The sequence below is a fragment of the Tyto alba genome, unplaced genomic scaffold, assembly GCF_018691265.1.
Source record: "Tyto alba isolate M040663 unplaced genomic scaffold, T.alba_DEE_v4.0 Super-Scaffold_19, whole genome shotgun sequence".
NCBI classification, from domain to species: Eukaryota; Metazoa; Chordata; class Aves; order Strigiformes; family Tytonidae; genus Tyto; species Tyto alba.
In genome coordinates, this window is record NW_024881281.1 from 5,379,292 (window position 1) to 5,400,904 (window position 21,613).

The 21,613-nt window shown below is 41.1% G+C and overlaps 1 protein-coding gene across 1 annotated transcript in view; it reads right to left on the reverse strand.

The window, feature by feature from the left end:
• Positions 1-351: 351 nt before the first annotated feature.
• Positions 352-21,613, reverse strand: part of EFCAB5 (EF-hand calcium binding domain 5) — a 42,254-nt gene continuing 20,992 nt past the window's right edge. Inside the window, exons 9-23 of the mRNA XM_042791433.1 lie at positions 17,686-17,785; positions 16,097-16,975; positions 14,838-14,906; positions 14,603-14,695; positions 13,951-14,165; positions 12,564-12,720; positions 8,951-9,240; positions 7,901-8,073; positions 6,928-7,156; positions 6,056-6,208; positions 4,730-4,833; positions 3,658-3,911; positions 2,849-3,078; positions 2,557-2,650; positions 352-1,057 (exon numbers count right to left, since the gene is read on the reverse strand). Of these exons, the coding sequence (XP_042647367.1) occupies positions 906-1,057; positions 2,557-2,650; positions 2,849-3,078; positions 3,658-3,911; positions 4,730-4,833; positions 6,056-6,208; positions 6,928-7,156; positions 7,901-8,073; positions 8,951-9,240; positions 12,564-12,720; positions 13,951-14,165; positions 14,603-14,695; positions 14,838-14,906; positions 16,097-16,975; positions 17,686-17,785 (3,192 nt within the window). The 3' untranslated portion in view covers positions 352-905. The remainder of the gene's footprint in view (positions 1,058-2,556; positions 2,651-2,848; positions 3,079-3,657; positions 3,912-4,729; positions 4,834-6,055; positions 6,209-6,927; positions 7,157-7,900; positions 8,074-8,950; positions 9,241-12,563; positions 12,721-13,950; positions 14,166-14,602; positions 14,696-14,837; positions 14,907-16,096; positions 16,976-17,685; positions 17,786-21,613) is intronic.

Here is a 21,613-nt window from a genome sequence, read left to right on the forward strand (position 1 = left end):
CCACCCCCGGCTCGGGAGACTCCCACCGCGCCCCGGTCCCGCTCCAGAAGGGAAGCGGAGAGCGAGCCGGGAGGGCTGGAGGCGGGAGACGAATTTTTTAACGGCCCATTGGCGAGTGGCGAAAGTGCCGATCGGGGAAGGGCTGCCGAGGGCGTCCCGCGTCACCCTGAGGGGAGCCGAGCTCAGCCGAGCAAAGCCGAGCTCTGCCGAGCAAAGCCGAGCCGAGCCGAGCCGAGCCGAGCCGGCGGGAAAAGCCCCTGAGGCGCCCGCCCTGCCCCTGTCATCACCCACCTGGAGACGTCGTTTGTAGCCGATTAAAAGAAAGAAAGAAGAGTTTAATTTCCCAGAATTTTATTAAGAAAGTGATTCTGCCAAAAGAAACGATATTCTAAAGATGAAATCTTGCAGCCAACAGTGCAGTTTGCTGTAATCTCAAACTTTATCCCAACAAGAAACCTTTTTTTGCTATATTAAAAGTGCAGGGCTTTTCCGCAACATGTTAAGAAGAACTTGACAAAATGCTGATTAACATCCTTTACTTAAAATTATTCCTAAAATGTAATTTAAGGAGACTGAATTTTGAAAATTTTTGCTGTATCATTTATGAGTATTGTAGCTTGGCAGTCAAACTCATCTGCTTCTCTTTTTCCCATCAGAATTAATTAAACCCCAAAAACCTTTAATCAAGCTTTTAAGATTTAATAGCTATACTAGCAAAATTGTTTCCTTTAATTTTTTTATTGCTTTTTCTTAATAATCGCTAACAGACTTCTTACCACCTTAACAACAGATACTTGGGAGTGATGCATAAAAAATAAAAAAGCAACAGTTAACTTAATGAAAGATGTCAAATACCAGAATCACCAAGGTTAGGTGAGGAATTAAGAGATGTCATTGGAGGCACACTAGAATTGGGTGCCAAAAGGGGCTAAAGATGGGGTTTTTTTACTGTGCAGGCTTCTCGTGATCTCTGCCAGCGACAGGCAGGTGTGTACCCAGTGATACAGGTACTCGGCTGGAACCGAGCCGTGCTGCCACACCGCCGCTCGAGGTACACCTGAAACAAAGAAGAGCTGTAACTCCAAAAGTCAAGTCAAAGCTGCCACCATTGTGGCTACAAGACTGAACAGAAGATCATCCCATCAGTGGAGCTTTCCCCAGGTTCAGTAATTCTACCCTGGAAAATGGTGAAGCGTACAACATTATTGTGACAGTAAACTGGTCAAGCACAGGAATGCTGCCTTTTTATTATAATTTATCTTGTATTGTGGTAGGTCCCCTGTTGTACAAAGTGCTCTGCTATATTTTAATGCTAAGCATTTGCTAATTAAAAATGTAATGAGAAAAGTGCGCTTTTTTTGTCCAAGCTCAGATTTTCTTTAAGAGTAATAGCCTCTTTTACTAAATGCTGTTAAAGGTCACCACAGAATCATACCATTAAAGGTTGCTCTCTTGATAGAGTGTAGGTTGTTTTGTGCCCTGTTCTATATTACAGCACACCTATATGGAACATATGGGCATTATCCAACATACACCATGTGTGAGCACTGATGTTCATTTAAAGGGATTCCTGTAATTGTGAGTTACACCTCTATTCACACCACCAATCTGACACTACTCTCTCAGAATAAGTTCTCTCTTGGGAAACCAACCTTTTGTAGCACGAGCCATGTGCTAAAGCTGTATTCTTTCTAGTTACATCTGTGTTCCTAACTGGAAGAAGACTGGATGCTTTAGGCCTGCTTCATTCTTTCCAGTGAATTAGTTTAATATATATGAGGAGAACACATGAAAAGGAACCATGACTGCATTGAGTGTTCACTGTTCATCAGTAGGCAGGGTACTATTGATAAATATCCCCAGCTAAATTTAAAAGTCTTGTCCACATTTGATTTTTAAGAGGCCTCTTAGTCTGGCATTAGATCATCAAGGGAGAGATCTCAACGAAAACAACAGTCACTCCTCTTGCAAATAATAATAGCCTCTTGACTGCTCTGGCACCAAAAAAGCTCACATTCATTACAGAGAGAAAGACAGACTGAAAACCAGCTCCTGTACACGGCCAGTGAGTGTATTAAGGACCTGGCAGATGGTGTTTACAAAGAGGAGGGCTAACACTGTCTTCCCACAGTTGTGTTGCTGTTTGGAGCTGGGTCAGTCCCTCAGGCGGGGCATGCAGGTCTGAAGTAGATTTCCTTGCTAAAAGAACCATCATTCTTAATATGTCTTTACATATTACTTGCCAAAAGAGCCTTCATTCTTAATATGTTTATCTGAGTGTTTACAATGAGGTCACTTGTTCTGGTAGGTTTCAAAGCTGATCTGCTCCCCTTTCCTTAAGGCAATGAATTTTGATTCTAAATTTAACAGATTGACTTTTATTCACCAAAAAGACTGCAGATATTTAGTACCCTTTATCTGTTGTTTAATCTGTTGTGAAATCAAAGTTAATTTCTGAAGTAAGGACCTTAAAAGCATTCAGTTGAAGGTTGCCACTGACACTGTCTCATTGCTGAGCCGTGTCTGGTAATCACACAATTAGTTTATGATATTTACCAGTAATGCAGTCCAGCAGCTCTGCTTGAACTTGTACAGATGCAGCAGCTGGATCAAAGCAATAAATCTCCTGAATCAAATTGTCCTCAAGTTTCTGCAGTGCAGAGAACAAAACCAGTCAGATGGCAGTGAAAAACTTAAGAGAGGGTTACAGAATTAAAGACAGCTAAGACAAGCATATAAGAAATCTATAGGTAGTGAACTGTTTCACTGCCAATTCATCCTTGGCAAATTCCACTACATCTTCTTGGGGGAGGAAGAAAAGAAAACAAAGTCTCAACATAAGTCTCACCAGTTTACACTGACTCCAGTCCTCAGTCTTCTCTGAGCCCTTCCAGTTTGGATGGAAAAGCAACAGCACAGCCTTAACTATGTTATGTACCAGAGCTGGTGGTTCTACATAGCTCTTTATTTCAGCAAAGCTCTCAGCATCAAGTTTCTGGATGCACTCACGCAGGTCCTGCAGCATGAATTGGTGGAACAGAATCCCTGCATGCCTCAAATTTGCCGTGTGTTCTGCCTCTGGAATCAAACGCAAACCTTTTAAGAAGGTGCTCAGAAACATCTGCTATTCAAGACTTATGTTACTGATTGAAGGGCTCTGCCCTCTTTATGATTAACTCTTTGTCTCCTTGACTGATTGATTTGTATACAGCTCAAGTATCCTATGAAACTTTTAAAAATGGGTATGTGCTTGAGGAGACAAAACTTGCCTTGAGGGCAAGCAGAGGTCCTGAGACCATGAAGGATTCAGGCATGCAGATAATTCTGTGACTGTGACATTCAAATGCTTTTGATCTTAGTTGAGGTGGTTCTGAGGAGGACATGCTAGATCCCTGAAGGCAACAAAGCACCTTGTTTCACACCTTTGATTTCAGTGGGATTTCGGCACAAAATACCCTGTGAACCAGAGTCAAAATCTAAACATTCTGTTTAACTGTACTCTGCTAAGCACTTAGGCTTGCACAGGAGTAGTTTACATGTACCAAAGGCTTGTATTTGTCTTTCCATACTTGTAGGAATTATACTTTAGCTGCAGTTTTACTGAGAATCCTAATTTCATCCCTAAAAAAACCTATCTTGGCTCTGTATGCACAATACCCAGTACATAGGTTGGTTCTGTTTCCTCTAAAGACATCTTCAGTATCTCAGAGCAGGCAGCTTGGGCCATTTTTAGCATTTTCTGCAGGTCTTTGTGTTCATGAGGTGGTAATTTCTGGTGGTGTCCAATGCTGATATCAAATACGCCAAGAGCTTGTCCTGATAGGTCACGGAGGGGTACTGCAATGTGGTTTTCTCTACAGACAGAACTGTGAATGACCTCTGAACTGTCTATGCACTTAAACAGGTAGTTTCTGAAATGAGAGGAAAGAGAGGAAAATGTACTAGACTTTACCGTTCCACTTTCTTCTGGTAATTTATTTATCATATTTTAGTAAGATGCCATTCATCTCTTGTTAAAACAAATTGTCTTGCTAAAACATTATTAAATCATTGTTTATTTCCTTGAACTGAAATATGCACAGCTGTAAGTACCATTCAAGCCATACAAAAAGGAGAAAATAGCATTGTGGAACACAATACTGCTTAGCCAAGACAATTGCTGAAAATGGTAAGAATTTAACAAACCTTGTTTTAAAAAGTTTCCTGTTTATAGCCACATTGACATTTGTTCTATAGAGTTTTATAAAAAGTAAAAACATCTGCTGGAACAGCAAATGGCTGTTCAACCAACTTTGACAAAAAGGATGATATGCTTAAAAGACAAGTCTGTGAGAATCTTGGCAGCGGAAGGAAACAGATAGTTGAAGGGAATGAGACTAATATGGCCAGGAAAAAAGACAGATTATTTTAAAGAGCAAAATGGTTCAGTGTAGGCTCTAATCCTGCAAACCTTTCACAGCAGATGTAGACCTTGCTTGGCAGCATAGCTGGTAAGTATTAAGTCAGAAGTTAAGTTTTTGCAGGCCTAAACTCAAAGAGAAAATACTCCTAACCCCTTCCTAATTCAGTATCACATGCAAACGCACCAGAAGCCTTGACAGTAAGAGACCTACAGCCAGACACTCTTGCAGGGCATTACCATGGGCTTTATGCAACGTGGATCATACCTGATGCAGGCTGGAGTTCGGGACCAGAGGTAACTAGTTCAATTGCAGGTGCTGGAGCCTACCTTAAGAGGTTTTCTTTTCTGAGGAGAACAACAGGAGAGCTATGAATTTCTTTTTGTCCTGTATTATCTGTAGCAATCAGCTTGCGCAGAGTGTAGTCCCATGTCTACCAGAGAGAAAAGGGAGGTTTAGCTGCATCCAAGAAAGGAACAACAGTTTTGAAGCTTGGAGAGGGAGAAAATTGTTTATGTCTTAAAGGAAATTCCTATGTACATTCAAATGCAATGGGATGGTTTAAAGATGTATCCCAGCAATGCTTTGTTTTATTCCCAGAGTATATTGCTCAAAATGCATGAAGAATGTGCCCTGGACCTCCCTCAGCCAGACTATTTAATCCACCCCCAGGCTCCACACTGAGGGACACCCACAGGCCAAGAAGAGATTTCCCTTCTTTTTCCCATCCTCTTGCAGTCCTCTTTCTCATGTCATGTTTGTGTCAATGTGCCTTGACACGTGAAAAGCACAGAGGGGAGCAAATGACCTGGCTATCAGGCAGCTAACAAGGGAACAGTGCAGTGCCTGGAAAGACAGCAGAAAGCTGCCAACATAAACCATGCTTATCAGAGGAAGCAGCTGAATTATGGCTACAGCAGATGTCATACAGACTTTGTGATGACACGGGATCAGTCCTAAATATTGCATATGCTTTTCATCTTCTTAACTCACTTGTACGTGAAGTGACAAGCTTCCCAGGGCCTGAGTGCCTGCTGAACAACTGGAATATGATCTGCAGGGAGGGGGCCTGCCTTTACAAGCTAGCTATCTGGGAAGCAGCCGCTTTCTGAGTTGTATTTACGTCTTGGCTGCTGACATTAGTCCAGAATGAAGAGCTAATGCATTAGCTAGGACATTCTTTTTTTTCTTATAAAATGCCATAATTTTGACATGCATAGAATTCCGCAGAACATCTCCCTTTGTGGAGGTCCCAGACAGCAAAGCTTTAGCAGGGACTTGCAGTGTTGGCTAAACTATGGATGGATGGATAGGTATGGGGTTTTGCTGTACTGGTTGCTAAGCAGCTGTAGGCATTGAAGTAGGAGAATATTCCCCCTTCCTATGGAGAAGGGGCTATACTAGCAGAGCTCTTGAATTGTTTTGCATGGGAAGATGAAAAGAATAAAGAGTGGCCTCCTTTACAGAGGGAAACTTCCCTCTCTACCTTTGTAGGCCTTTTGTTGCACAGGCAGGCACAAGAATCTCAAGCAGGCTTCAGTTTTTATGACAAAACCACTGGGAAATCACAGGCAGCTAGAAATGGCATGTCCTCACTAAAGTAGCCTTTCAGCCCCGGACTATTACAGGCCTTTTCAATGCAGTAATCCGCATACCTTGTCTTTGCCAGGCTCCACCAGGTACATAACAACAGTGTGGATGCTGGGTGCCTTGGGATACAACCAGTCCAGAGCAGTAACAGTCATTTGGAGAATATTTTCCAGTGTGCAGATATGGTGGTAGGCTTTGCTGAATGCATGAGAAACTCCCTGTGAAGGCAGAATCCTCCAAATGAGCCAGACAGTTCCATAGGATTTGGGGAAACATTCATGCAGCAAAATGCAGCAAAATGGTTGTAACAAGTTACTTTAATCAGAACTTGTAATGCTGAAAAGTGACTGTGATGTCCCTTACTAAATAATGCTGTAAAGCTCCAGAGTACCCGGGTCACAGCCAAATCCTGAACTAGACAGTTGTTTTTTAGTGGAGATAGGCAAAGTGACTGGTAATGTTGGCTCGCTGCGCTCCCTGCTGCCCAGATGATGCATCAACAATGAAGCTGATTTTAAAGAGCATCCCGAAGAAATCCGGACTGCTGTTGCTTATAATTATTCCACCATGTAAAAATTAAGGTTTCGTGCCACTTTATGGAAATAAACACAAATATGAGACCTGGAGCTTCGGGAAATAAAAGCTACTATCTTTTGGCTTTGCACAAAAGTGCAATTAATTTACTAGTCGGTAGAACCTTAAATAAATTATTGATGAAGTAATACCTCATAATCAATTACAGATAAGATGCTAATCAATAAGATATTGATAAGGTATTCTGCTTACAGCACTTTCACCACATACAGTAGAAAGGGACCCACAGTTCTTTTCTTATTTGTACATTTAGGTTTACTCAGAACAAGCATGTAAAATTCATATGGTCCCTACACAGTTTTTTGAAGAGCAGTCTAACAAACTGCTTTCTGATGGTGCCCACCTGATAGAAACTGATCTCATGGGTCAGGAAGATGGTTTTCTCACGCTGGTCTGGAAGAGTGTCCAGTCCTAGAATGCCAAAGACTCTCCAGTGTGCACTGTGCAATGGCAGTACCAGGAAAGAACCTTTTCTCTCCTCCACTGGGCGGTCATAGTTCCAGAAGTGGATATTTCCATGGAGCTGAACCTTTGGAACATGGATTGACTTTCCCTCTTCAGCAGCTACAAAGCTGAAAAATAAATTTATGAGGAGGTTTGTTAAGAGTAGCAGAAAAATTTTATCAAAGAAATAAATACTTCAGCTTTGGTCTCCCCCTACTTTTTGGCATCAGAGAAGGAAGGTTTTAGTTCCTTACTCTGACCACACCCAGAAATACCACATTTACCACCTGCATCTCAAAGACAGTGGTAATAAGTAAGGCACTTTTCATCCTTAGGACATTTTATAAACATCAACTAATGAATGTAATGAAAAGGAATACAGAAGCAAGCAGCAGTTACATTTAATAGGTTAGAAGAAGCAATATTTCAAGAATGAGACAAATATGCCTAGCTTTTGGAAACAAGAAATAAAGAGGCATGAAAGCTGTTTGTAGTGTAAACACTAGGGAAGGAAAGGCATTGTTCTCAAAAAATATGCTGTGGATGTAAACTAGTGTAAGCGAATTAATTTTTAAAGACGAAAATGTAGGCCCAGTGAAATAGGCATTTGCTAAAGGATGAGATTTATTAGACTGTGAGCTAATGTCCCTGAGGAGAGAACTGAAATCCCAAACAGAGCAGTTCTAGATAGACCATGCAAAGTATAAGGGCATGTGTATGATAATGAATCATTCCACAACAGTCCCTGAGGAGATTTCCGCTCTGGACTACTCTACCAACCTCTGTTTCCAGTGCACCCCAAACACTGCCTGGTACCCCTACATTCCAAATATTTTTGAGAAAAAGGAACAGTGATTTGCAGCTTTTCTTACCTTACTCCTTTCATGTCCCTGTACAGTATCTGGTTTAGGACATATGGAGCATCAGCTGTGGTACATGCCACATAGTGCAGGAGAATCTCTCCCCGCTCTGGTGAGAGTTGGTTCTCTTCCAAAAGGGCAATATATGCACTGATCTTCTTGTTATCCCCATGGGCTTCTGCATCCTAGCAACCAAATGTTTCCCATTACATTATGTACATTAGCCATTGGCCATTACACTTATTTCATGTACTTAGCACTTGTCTCATTTTTTGCTGAGATGCTGTTCTGGGTCACTGATTTTGTATGTCACGCACCAACTGCATGACATGTGTGTGTCTACACTGTGAGAGCGTCTGACTGGTACGCTCTGTTACAAGCAAAAACACTTGGTATTTTGATTGGCAAGGGAAATGGATTTTTTTTTACTTGCTGCTAATGGGGAGCAGTTCATATAAAAATCATCTCTAATTATAACCTGTGCCTAAGCAATACTCCTATGGATTTCTTCTCCAGTAGGAGATTCCTTTGGAAAAATCAGACAAACAAGTGCCAGAGTTGCTATATTTACAAACTTAAATATTGTAAGACCACTTCAGCTACTATGAAAGAAGTTTTGCTTTGAGGAGGACTTTAATGGTGAGGACAAACATTTAAAGTTGCAGCTGCAAGTTAAAAATTAAAGTGTGTTTCCACTACAAATTAACCATCTTTGTCCCAGACTGAGTCTGGTGTTTCATTTCAGAAGCTCCAAAACTAGAGCTATGGATTTCCAGATTTTATTTGAGTCAGCCCTTCAAAAAGCGAGACATAAGTATTCATGAAATCCATTCTGTATTGGCAGAGCATGGGCAGCAATTCTTGTGTCGCAGATCTGACCTGTGGCTCTTTCTGTGCATAACCATGGGCTCTCCTGAACATCAGCTGAGTGCAGAAAAGCACAAGGAACCCAGCCTCAGACCAGCTTCCCATGCTACCCGCGCATTCCACTAAAATGCACCAGGGTTTGAAGTCAGTGTCACAATCTCAACACAAACAACTCATGCTCCCTGGGATGCGTACCTGGGAGAGGGCCTTAAACACTGCTTTGTAAAGTGGTTCCATGCTCGCTCCACTGGTCTCAGCTGCTTGCTGGATATTGTGCAGCCATTCCCTCCTGGCTAAGCTTTGCAAGCATTCCATGGGACTTCGTTCCACGCTTGTGGTCAGAAATTCCACCAAATTATCAATAGCTTCATCTTCACCACCAGGGAACTCAGAAGCAACTAATTCAAGGAAAGTCTGGAATGCCTTTGGGGATAGCTTCCCCACTCTGCTGAGCTGCGGGTAACGGGAGCAAAGGTGTTTCTTTGCTAGTAGAAAAAACAGAAAATAAAACAGGGACACTCTATTTGAATAAAATGTTCTGCTTTTCTTGTGCAAAATATGAATCAAGCCCTAAACTGACTTTGGGTGACATGCTCTAGTCCATTATTCTGGGTTTCATCCAGCTATCTCCTAAATATAAGTTGGCATCGTGACAGGTAATCTCCAGCTTCAAGACTGGATGCACCTTTTCCTCTAGATGCCTGTTTTCTCATCTACTGAGAAAGAAACCTGCACAGTGTTGCTCCTGTGCCCCTTTTGGATCTCTGCAACATACCTAAACAATAAAGGTCAATGGAAAATAGGAAAGCTGCTTGCAAAATTCAGAGGTATCTCTACATCAGAACCCAATTCTATGGGCACCTGCGGAGCTGGTGGGACTGGGCTACAGGCAGGCGTTCTGCATACAGTAATAATAGTTGACTCCTTACAGAAAAACTATTCATCAATCCCATTAAAAATGTGAAGGCCAGAGTCTACAGGTTTCACAGATCACTCATGTTCCTGGATTTTCCATTATATATCCTACTTGCAGACATTATAATTTTCTCTGGAGGCCTTCCAAAGTAACTATCATTCTTAATTACTCTTCTTTAGGTGCCTTTAATGAATTATTGAAATAACATTCGCATTGTACTAAATCTCATAAATAAAGAGCAAAGAAAAGTAAAGCTCTGTTGAAGTCATAAGAGGTTGGGACAACAGTGCTCTGGAATCACCTGTACAGCACCAAGGGATGTAGATGTGGAGCAAAAGGAGCAAGAGAGCTTTTGTAAGAAATACAGGGTCTAGACGAATAAATTGGTATGAAAAACATCTGAAACAGTGAAGTGCTGCCTGTTAGCACTCTGGGAAGTGAAAGAGTGACTGCACAGAGGCTGATCCTTCCCAATCTGCACAAGGCCAGGCAGCGGAGTCATGGCCCAGTCCCCTTTTTCCTGTCCCAGAGATTGAAGCTGAGCTGGTCCAAATACGGGCAAATAAACTGCAGGAGAAAGGTCTGGCAGAGCTTCCTTTTGCTTAGAGGAGGAGGGAATGAGGAATGCCACAAGGGCCAAATTATGATTCCCAAGAGTCACTTTCATGTATCTACTCCCTCTACTTCACAAACTTCCAATTTGCCCAGAGGTCCTGAAGACAAACATGACTCGTTTTAGGCTTGTAATCCTGACAGACTGAGCATGAGAATGTGCAGGCACCCCATCGGTTTCTATTCAAAGGTTACTTAAACCAGCAGCCTTGCTAAGCGAGCTGTCCCAGCCCTGTGCTGGTTGCTCCCGGGCCAGGTGCTGCTGCCCGTGCCGCCGCGCTGGGCTCATGGCGGTGCTCCCACACAGCCTTTGGAAGTCGCAGGCAGCTCCCTGGCTTTGGAAAGCTGGGCTTCAGTGGGTGCTCTGCCCAAGCTGGGCTTTGCCTGAGCATGCTTCTGGCAGTGCCTCTCCTGAGCACTGCCGTGACTAACACTTTCATCATTTTTTTTTTGCTTCCTGATTTCAAATCCTGTTGGACCCGAAGAAGGAAAGGAAAAAAAAAAGTGAGTGATTCTTCAAGCCACTACCGACTAGCGAACTAAGCAAGTAAATACATTGGTCAAAGTGTGACTTTGCTATTAAGCAGGGAGTATTTTGTGATCAATACATACAGGGGGCTATAAGGAACAGTGTAATAGAAAATACTCTGATTAATGATGCACAGGCAGGGAGCTGCCCTGATGGCATCCCAGTGCACCCAGGACACAGCTGTTGATGGGAGGTAAGAGCCTACTCCTTCCCCCACAGAAGTCAGGGAGCGTTTTATCACTGATTTAACTGTGGAAGCAGCAAGTACTAACTGGCGCAGATCATGGTGGAGCTGACTGCTAATGGTGTCTTATCCTGCCCTTCATCTAAAGAACACTCAGTATTTCAATATTTTTTCATTTAATTTCTGATTTTCTGATGGAACTAGGGTGGGGAATTTTTTGATGGTATAAAAATGTTTGGAGTTTCACCTCCACTTTCTTCTCTCTTTGAAGAAAGAAATACACATGAACTTGAACATGGCGTGATCATTTCCTTCATTGCTGAACCACAGCATAATTATTTATTTTCCCTATTATATCTGTAATGGTACACTTTTCACTTACAAGAAAAATAAAATAATTCTACCCACTTTTCACTCTGTTTTCATGCAGAAGTGAAATGCCTGTAAACCCTTCCCCCAAACCTGCTTGTTCCATGTCTTTGAGAGATTAGATTGAAGCTGCTAGAAATAGTTTCATATTGCTTGTAGGTGGTATTGATTTTGCTGTGCTATCTTTCTATTTATTTGTCCTTTAGTTTATGAGCCCTTCATGGAAGGTCCTATGTCCTTCCTTCCATATTTCTGTAGTGTGTTCTGGCATGCTTTGAATACAAGAGAGCTGTAAACTGCCGGTTTCTTCCATGGCTGTGCAGCCTGGAGACTATTAACTGTAGCATGCCAGTGCGATCCCCACCCCACCAGCTGCCTCAAGTGAGCTGAAGGATAAAGAGACTTTGGTGGTTGCCAAAATGAGCCATTTTTAGTAGCATGCAGCAGAACAAGCAACATGAATATGGGCATGGAGATGAACAAACCAGTCCCCTCCACCCAAGCACACATGCAGAGATGTTCTTAATCGCTAACGCAGTATTTCAGAGCACCTAATGCCCACATGTTAATATGTATGAAGCTGCCAGACAGGTCCAGGTGAACCTGCAGCACTTCTGTCTGACCTAAGTCTATTCTGTCAAGGACCAAATTTGCTAAGTTTATTTGCAGAAATGAACCAACAGAGAAGTGAGGCTCAAAGTTCCCATCTAATTCATGACAGCTGTGCAACACTGTAGATTGCTAAAGGCTATCTGAGACCATCAGGAAAGCTGTTGTTCTCTCCTATGAGACAGATTCCTGAAGATAGCACAGTAAAATGTATCTATTAAAAATATCTGGATAACACAGATGGGCTAGACTAAAAGTACAAACACGTCCTCAAGCTTTACGTGTGTTTTTCACTCCCATATCACAAGTATACATTAGATGTCACAGCTGAATTAATTTTTCAACACATCACAATGTTATGAAAGCATTAGGCTACCTCGCATAGGAGCAGGGGATGGAGCTATGCATTAACAATTAGGTCTGGATAACTGTTCCTTTTAATTTTATATATCATACTGTATATGCTTATGACTGCTTGCAAAACCAAAAAATGACTGGTGCTTGCCAACAGCTTCATTAGCACTGTCGTTGAGTGGTTTAAGGCCTACTGTGTTGACACTGTTCTCTCAGAGCAGAGCTGTTTCCTTACCCTTCCTTAAGGCCTCTTTCTCCATCCCTTCCTTCAGTGTGCTTAGAACAGCATTCACCTCTTCCAGGTCCAGAAACCCAGAAGCATTCTTGTCCCACTTTGTGAAAAGTGCCTCCAGAAGCAGTTTCCGCTGGGCCAAGTGAGAGATGTGGTGAACCTACAACAGAGAAACAGCCAGTCTTTGATAATTCCTGGACACTGATGTGCAGTGTCTACACAAATATGGAAAATGCAGTATTTCTCATGGGTCAGGCCAAATCTGTAAATACATGGCTCTGACCTGGACATAAATTATTAAACCTGGGAGATACTTGGAAACACTAAACACAGCTGACAGTTCGTTTTTACCAGGCAGAATCAGCATTGCAGAAGGTTATTTCCTGGCAACAAATAAAGCTGGATCTAAGGTGAGATCAACTCAGGTAAGCGCAAGTTTCCCAGAATACAAATGTCTTCCCAGCAAGAACTAACCACAGCCTTGTTAGTAACACCCAAAGATGTGACAGTTTGTATTTCCATACATTGTGATTTTGGTGGTGCTGCCCTGAAGTGCATGGGCTCCAAGCAAACACGTGTACAATTTGTCCTTTAAACCCTCTCTTTGCAGAGCATACAGCGACAAATGGCTGGAGTGGAATTCTCTCAAAGGCCAAAATACCAGCAGTGTGTGTTGTGTTCAGTGTGAGGACAGCAGAGCCATCAGATCCAATATCTCATCCAAATTAGGTCAGCAGCACAGAGGGAAACTAGAAAGAGGTCTGAGGAAAATGCAGCTAGAGAGGCTACTATGGACAGACCCATATATCTGTTCTCTGAAGTGATATGGGGCACCCTGATGCATGAGAATATTGCTGAAGGGGAATATATTTTTTCAACACATGGCCAGAGCAGCTTGTAACTTAATCACAAAGAAGCATGTGCATATTCACATGCACTCATGCACGTTCACATGCACTCATGCACATAGCAAAACCAAACACACTTGTTTTAAAATCCTCCCCAAAACATTCACAACCTCATATGTACATGCCAGTGCAGTAGGTCAGAGATCAGGTTCTTGGCTATTATAAAGTTGAATAAGCAGAATGGAATGTTTTGAGCTCTTTCACAATTAACTATCAACCTGTTGTCTCGCTGAGTCTGGCTCTAGAACACATAGACAACCTCTTATACTATGAGTCTGTCATCACTTCTGGAGCTAAGGGCTAGGGAGGGAGGATCCATATGAAAACAAAGGTATAAAAGGTCTCTTGAAGAAACAGAGAATGCAAGGCTGCAAGTGAATAGCTCTGCCAGCATGAGATTAAAAGTTGACTTTGTCAGTGTCTAGAGGCGTTTGCTTGTTTTTTGTTTGGACATTGGATCAGCAAAACTTTTCAATATTTACTTTTTCTAGTTGTTCCATTTTTTCCTCTTCTGTCTGTTTGTATTCTTCTTTGATAAATGCAATGAGCCTCTTCACAGTAGGCAGGGAAATGTCTTCACCAAGAAACGTCTCCATGAGCTGTACAAACCGTGGCAGGTTGAGGCAGCTTTCATCGAAGGCACTCCTAGTACGAGAAGCGCAGCGGTTCTGAATCTCTGACATGATGGGACATAAGTCTGAAAGGCAAAAAGTGGAGTGTGTCACAGGAAGCCAAATGCTGCCCTAAAGCTGTCCACGTGGCAGATAGCAACACAGTCTGCTGAATTCTGCACTTCCTATCCGGCGAAATTATGGCTGAATACAGACTGACTCCATGCTGACTAAAGGGCTTAATCACTTTTCTAATAGCATCTCTTCAGATTTATACTCTAGTCTAGCATGGATGCTATCATACAACCAGGTCAAATCACTGAATACAGGTGAGCTGAAATTACTGTTACACAGCAAGTGGCCTTCTGAGACAAAGGCTACACTGCCCTTACCTTGAAGTCACTTTCAGGAGTTAGTGTTTGTTTTCTTGCCAAAACTTTCAGCTCACAGCAGTACTGGCATGTCTGCAGACACTGCCAGCCACTATCTGTCCAAGTGAAGACACAAATTTGTGACCAAATACCTGGAAATCTGGTGTTCTCACACTTCCAGTCCTCTGGAATTCTCTCTCCATAGCTGCTATACATGCAACTTAGGTCACAAGTCAGAAGGTCATCTGATGAAAGATAAAACATACCTTGTAATGATATAAACTTTTTAAAAAAATCACAAGATACAGCTGTTCTAAAAACCTTTAAATACTTGTATCCAAGCTATAGTTTCTAAAGCGGATAAAAAGAGCTGACATGAGTGATTACCTGAACATGGCACTTCAAACTCCTGTCTAGCTTCAGCTGGAGAATCCTGTCTGTCTGAGCATGCTGGACCTGCAATTTTAAAAGAAATCTCCTGTGAACCAGAGCTTACTAGTCTGAGCACCCTGCTGATTAATATATAAAATCTACCTCTGTGTCTCTGGAGTTACCCTTGTTATCAGTAGCTATTTATTTTTACTGTCTGGAAATACCACTTCATGAAATTCACCCAATCAATGTTACATTTCTTAAGACCAGCTACAAATACCCATTTTAGCAAGAGTAATAAGATAAATTCTTTTGCAAGATAGGTTCAAAATGATGCTCAGACTTCCCGTTTCCACCCACCTTTCTCTCAAAAAGCATCACACCACCACACCATGGTTTCTGCAAGAATAGGGTGGGAGTCTGTTCTGAAGATGGAAGGTACTGCATGCCTCAAACAATGCAGGATGCGCATGCAGGGACTGGCTGAATGACAGATTAGTGCTGTGTACTAGAAGTTAACTACAGAAAGCTGTAGGTACCAGTGGGCTGTACCACCAGCCTTACAGCCTTTTATGTAATAAGCCTGTCACTAGACTGCTCTGGCAGTGAAGACCCAGTTCTTGCAGTGTTTTAAACCGTAAGACACAAGAGTGTATTCACAGAGCGCTAGCAAGGAAGTTGGTCCTTCTACTATATTTAAGAAAGTACCTCTTACAAAACACATTTGCCTGACCACAGCCTCCTAAAACAAGGGCCTTTGTACACAATTAAGAAGTATGATATTCCTTTGGAAACACAGTGAGAGATTAAAATAAATGGTTCCGGCTATTGATCTCATAATATATTTCCCTGTGGGCAATCACAGTCTAAAGATTATTAAAAGTCATTTCTATACTGAACGTACTCAGGCTCCTGTCTTGCTATATGAATATTGCAGAGTGAAACTGAACATAAAGTTTCTCCTTATTATAAAAATGCTGCTGCTTCTGAAAGTCCCTACTTGAATTAAAGTGTCTGCCTGGTGCCTTGAATAAAGATCACCAGCGAAGTGACTCACTTGCTGTCCTGTGAGAGAAACACACTCTAAAACCTTAGCACAAAACACCTTGCTGAGAAGATATTAAAGCTTATGGTCTTGTGTATTCAGAAATCACTCACATGCTTTCAATAGTTTTGAAATGGATTAAAAACACACCAATAGTTAAACCAGTCCAAATGTATATGCTGAAAAGAAATAAGGTCTGCCAGAATAAAGGAGAATGCTTTACACTTACCCTGGTCTTGCAGAAGGTCTTCATCGTGCAGTCTTGTTTCTGAGCTTGTTTGTTGGCCAAACTGGCTGCCACGCTGCCTAGAAAAACTCTCTTTTCTTGCAGGAGTTTCTTTCACAACCTCTGCAACTGGAGCATCCTGTTCTGAAGCAATAATGTCCATGTCTGCCACTGCTCTGTCTTCTGAGGTCATGGTCATAGCTTCAGGAGTTGGTCCTGAAATTGTGTTGGTTGTCCCTGCAATCCAGTTGTCCTCCTCCTGACTAATTTGCCCTTCTGAACCAGGTTCCCTACCCGAGATACGATAATCTTCTTCCCTATTTGTTTCTGGATCAGGACTACCCAGGCTAAATTCCTCCTCCCCCACTTGTTTTTCAGATCCAGGTTCTCCATCTCTACTGAGACTGTACCCAGTAGAGGCTGACTCTGGGAAAGCTTCCTCCTGTCTGTCTGCAACTGGAGACTCAGTTTGCCTCTCAGTTTTGATGTCTTCCTGGAAACTGGACTTCTCACTATGTATTGTATCCCCATCCAAATCACTAGCTTCAACGACAGTGCTTTTCACTGCTGTTGCAGCATCCTCACCTTCCTTTCTCATTTCATCGTCACTTGATTGTGCTGCTTGGCTTTCTTCCTTACAAGTTCCTCCAGTCTCAGCTTCACCCATCCCCATTTCTTCAAAAAGACTTTCTCTGACGCTACTTCTAGTTCTGCATGTGCCTTGTCTATTATCATCTATAGGTCTACCTGCTAAAATCCCTTCCTCAGAAATTCCTGTTTGAGTCAAGACTGACTTTTCATAGAGTTCCTCACAAACTTCCTGGTTATTAAAGACTCCCCATAAATCTGTAAGCTCAATCTCTTGCAGCTCAATTATTGGCCCTAAAATAGAAAAAATATTGGTAAGTTGATAGTTTGCATTCATTTTATGTTCTTTAGTATTGCATAGGAATATTTGAAAAGAAAATAGGTATTTCCAAGCAAATATAAACTATCAGAAAGTAGCTTCTGCAAACATGCATCCCAGAAACACAAAACTTCAGAATAATGTCTGTGCCTGCAGAGAACTACAGTTGTTATTGTGTATTACACCATATTTCTTTTGAAATGAATGTTTCATAATTCTTCATACTAAGAAGGAAAGCTGTAATTTGACTCGCATTTGATCTTAGCAATTAATGTCCAATATCTTAAAAATATTGTATTTCCATGTAGATGATTCTCTGTGTTTTTCCTTTATCTTTCCATGTTCCTGGAGAAATTTTGGTGTAAACACTAAATTAACTTCTAGTATTGCCCAGTAAGAAAGAACAACTTTTTCAGGAAAAGTAGTCAGTCTTTAATACCACTCCCAAAAAGTACTTCAGAATTTTGTAGGAAGGAAAAGTTTTGGATGCTGAAGTATTTCTGAACGTTGCATCACAGTTTGGAAAACATGTTTGTAAATTATGGTGTATAGGTCACGGCATTCATTTGGGTCCTTTTTTAGGCTGTGTCCATTTCTGGTAACATTTATAAAACATACATTACCTATATAACCTCATGCGACCTCCCAGTGTTTAAACCACAATTGAAACATTCCATATACTTACACTGTCTTGGGTTACAGAATCCCCTCTTGGCAACCGCAGGGCTCCTGTCATAGAAGTCTACCAGTAGGGAAAGTATTTTTTGTCTGTCTACGAGACCAACCTAGACAAAAAGATTACAATTCCTGGGTTTTTCCTGTAGTCCTTGGAACTTACATCAACATTTGCAGCACTACAAAGGCACCATTAGCGAAGAATTATCTGTGACTGAAAATTATCCATTACCAGAACATCAGTACAAATTTCAAAGAAGTTAATTTATTTCACAAAGGCAAAAATTTCTTTAGACTTAGCTGGAACTCCTTATACATACCTCCTTGCAGGCACATCCTCTTGCATATTCTTGACAAATTACAGTGGATGATTGTAACCACTTCTGCCAAGGGAGTTCTTCACGGAAAGATCAAAGCTTCAACATTTCACACTTTCAGGACAGATATTGAATGCCTGACAGTACTATGGAAGAATTTTCACATATTATGGGCTGTGCTGTATTACGTTAGTGACTGCACACCGTAGTTTGTTTTTGTGCCCCATCATTTCCTTTGAAGCATTATACATTGGCAACTGCCTGGGAAAATAATTAGTCCCAAAATCTGAGCTATTATGACAACCTTCCTAATTCCCTTTAAAAAGTCATACACATTTGACCACAGAGGTGAGAGAGGTTTCTCTGTGTAGAGGAACATGCAGAGTCTATTATGTCCTTGTTGCTCAGAGTGAGTATATACAGACAATAAAACCAGGAAAAGACAATGAAATGGGTTATTTCCAATCAGAAAATTGTGAGTTCTAAAAAGTAAAGCAAATCTAAATGATTGCGAGTTTTCCATTTTATGATGAATTCCTGTTGTCATTATTTAAGTCCTGCCACCTTTGTAATCTCCCTCCCATTAGTGAAATGCAGTAGTTAATTAGGGAACACATTTACTTAAATTCATTATTTGTAGCAAGTACATTTACAACTGAATTATTGATTTCCTTTTCACATTTCGCTCTTAAAGATTGAAAAATGCAAAATTCACCAAGCTCTTAATTCTTTGTGAACTGTTTCTGCCCTTAGGATGAAGAAATAAAGGAAGAAGTTTGCTGCTCTTTTCTGGAAATTAGTTCAGGATGACTGCATTGATTATAATCTAAAACTGTAACTAATGGCATCAATGTTTAGGAACAGAGGATCTGAGAACAACTGAGAAATACGCATCACTCAGTGGAGAAGTGCCTACCAAGGAAGCTAATACTGAAAACTAAGTGAATAAATCACGTCTTCTGTTCCTGTAACACTTTTCCTCTAAAGGGAATTGAAAGCTTTTTGCTAATTCTGAGAAAAGGATAAGAACTGAAATGTAACCTGGTGTCCAGTCCAGTTTTTAGACTCCTGTAACTTAATTCCTGCTGGTAAAAAAATCCTGAAAATTACAGTAGAGTTTCAGTTGTGTCAGTTTGGAACAACAAACGTCATCACATAATTCTGTCCCTAAGCTTACAAGATATCAGCCCTGATTCGCAGTATCTTCATCTTCTTGACATTAATACACAAATATCTTGCACGCTCCCATACAAACATTTCTTCATGCTCTTTGTTTTTCAGTTGAATATATCAGATTGGATTCTGCATCCATTTAGTAGATATACAAACACAGAACATGCTTCTGAAAATGTTACCAGATCACTGTGCAATACTTGGATTCTCCATCCAGTATTCCCATTAGACACACTTAATTTTCCCTTTTAATTTCCTGAGCTGTTACTTGTCACAATCATCTCCTGGTTGCCTTGAAGCTGGCAGTACTAATGCAAAGCTTTGTTTTATTAAAAAGGTAAATCAATAAATGAAGTAGTATTAAAAAGAAAATAAAAATGTTGCTTTGGGGTTCAGATACTTTTTTGTCATGTTAAAGTAATATACTTAGAGGATTTAGATAACTTAGATTCTAGAATAGGTTTTTTGTGATTTTTTGTGTTTTATTTATTTTTAGATATTGTTAAAAAGAGTAAATTCATTTTCAGAAATTACAGAATATGAATTAGGGATATATTTTCCACCTTGGTTTAACATTTACAGTTTATACAGATTTGCCATTCTACCAGAGGTCTCTGTTATTTTAGGACACTTTTTCTTACAACTTACCTTGGGAGGAACATGTCATGGTAAAGCTATCTATAGAAGAGAGAAGCATTACAACAGGAAAACCAGTTCCAAGGTCCCATACCGAGTTACGCTATCTTTCTGGGTTCCTAAATTTACTATCAAAGGTCATGGTACTTTGTATTTTGTGTGTGACAGGGGAGGCTGATGAAAGATTCCTGCCCACCAGCCCTTCGCACTGAGTCTTGGCGGCAGGACAGGTACAGCATCCACTATAAATAACAGCAGACCATCTGTGTTTGTACAACCGCCCAAAACTTGTCTCCACTTTTAAGGAGTGCCAGCTTTAGTGGCTAGAGAGTTGAAACATGCTGACCTAATTTTCTTGTCACCTAGATATTGGCAGGTGATGATTCTCAGTTGTTTTCATCAATGTTCCGTGATCTGTAATTCCTTTAGCAACACAGACTAAACCAGACCTGCCATTTAATCAGGAATAGGTCAGTGTTTAACAGCTTGATGGTTTTTCTGGAAATGTGATGTGTGTATCTTGAACACCACAATATGTTTGTTAGTGAGCAAGATGGGAAGAACAGACAGTCATGAAGGGCCGTGAGAAAGCAGACTTTGCGGTTGCTGTACTGCAGGAAATGTAATCAGAAGTGTCTCAAACTTCATTAGCTTGAAAACTAATCTCTGACTAAATTCAGTTACATTTAGAGATCCTGGGCTTAAAACGCCCCTGAAAATTGATGCAGATTCTGTTATAATATATAAAAGAAACTACACTGATACATGTGAGCACAGAGAGACGGTAAGAAAATTCACAGATCTCTTGCCTCTTTGGGCATTAGAGCAGTGATTTAACTGTGTTCTGGTACTGTCTTGGAAAGTTTCTGCTTCAGTGTATAGTCCAGGCTGTACTTGCTGAGCTGCCATCCTTCTGGATGCATGCATTTGAAATCATAATAATGATCATGTGGATACCTTCTAATTTGACTGTAATTTAAACACAGCTTTCTCAGCTCCCTGGCCCTAATTGCAACTCACTGAGGCAGCCAGCCACATTCACCATGCAGACTGGAATAACTGCCTGCTACCAAACAAATGTAAATTAGGAACTGAAACAACTGCTTTGCTGTGCTTTGCAGAATGAGTACTACAGGTAATGGATCACATTCAAGTGGTAGAAGTCCTTGGGTTAGTTTGCATCTTTTATCTTCCCTGTGGGTACAGTACAGCAGGACTTATTAAAGCTATACAAAAGAAACCAGGTCAGGTTTAAAAGAAATGCATGGTCCACGCTACAGTTTAGTGAATTCAATTTGCAGAGCAAGGCTACCTCAGAGGCTAGAAACAGCAACCATGTTTGTGCTCCAATCATTTTTTACTGGGCAGCGATGGCGTCTGTGCTGATAGCTGCTCACTCTTGTTATGTTGTGCTAGTATTTTTGGCTCTTTGCCTCTGAGATTCCACTGGGATTAGTAGCATGGAAATGGTGATTACTGCCACAGAAATAATAGGAAGAAAGTCACATTAAAACATGAGAGGGAAAGGAGGAATCCTTCTAAAATGCATGGCAAAGATAGGACTCAGCTTTATGTATTACTCTACCCAGGAGGATCCATCATAGCTCTTCCTGACAGAGCAATAGGAAACTTAAATGTCTTCTAGCTGAGAAGTAGACGCATTTCTTTCCTCTTCCATGAAACAGCAGCTTGCCTGCTATTCTCTGAAACACACCATTGGTATTGAAACATGCTCTGTAATTCCATTCTCTTAGAGGTAATGACATTATTAGCATGACATTGTAGAGCACAGTTCATTCTGGGTAGGCATGC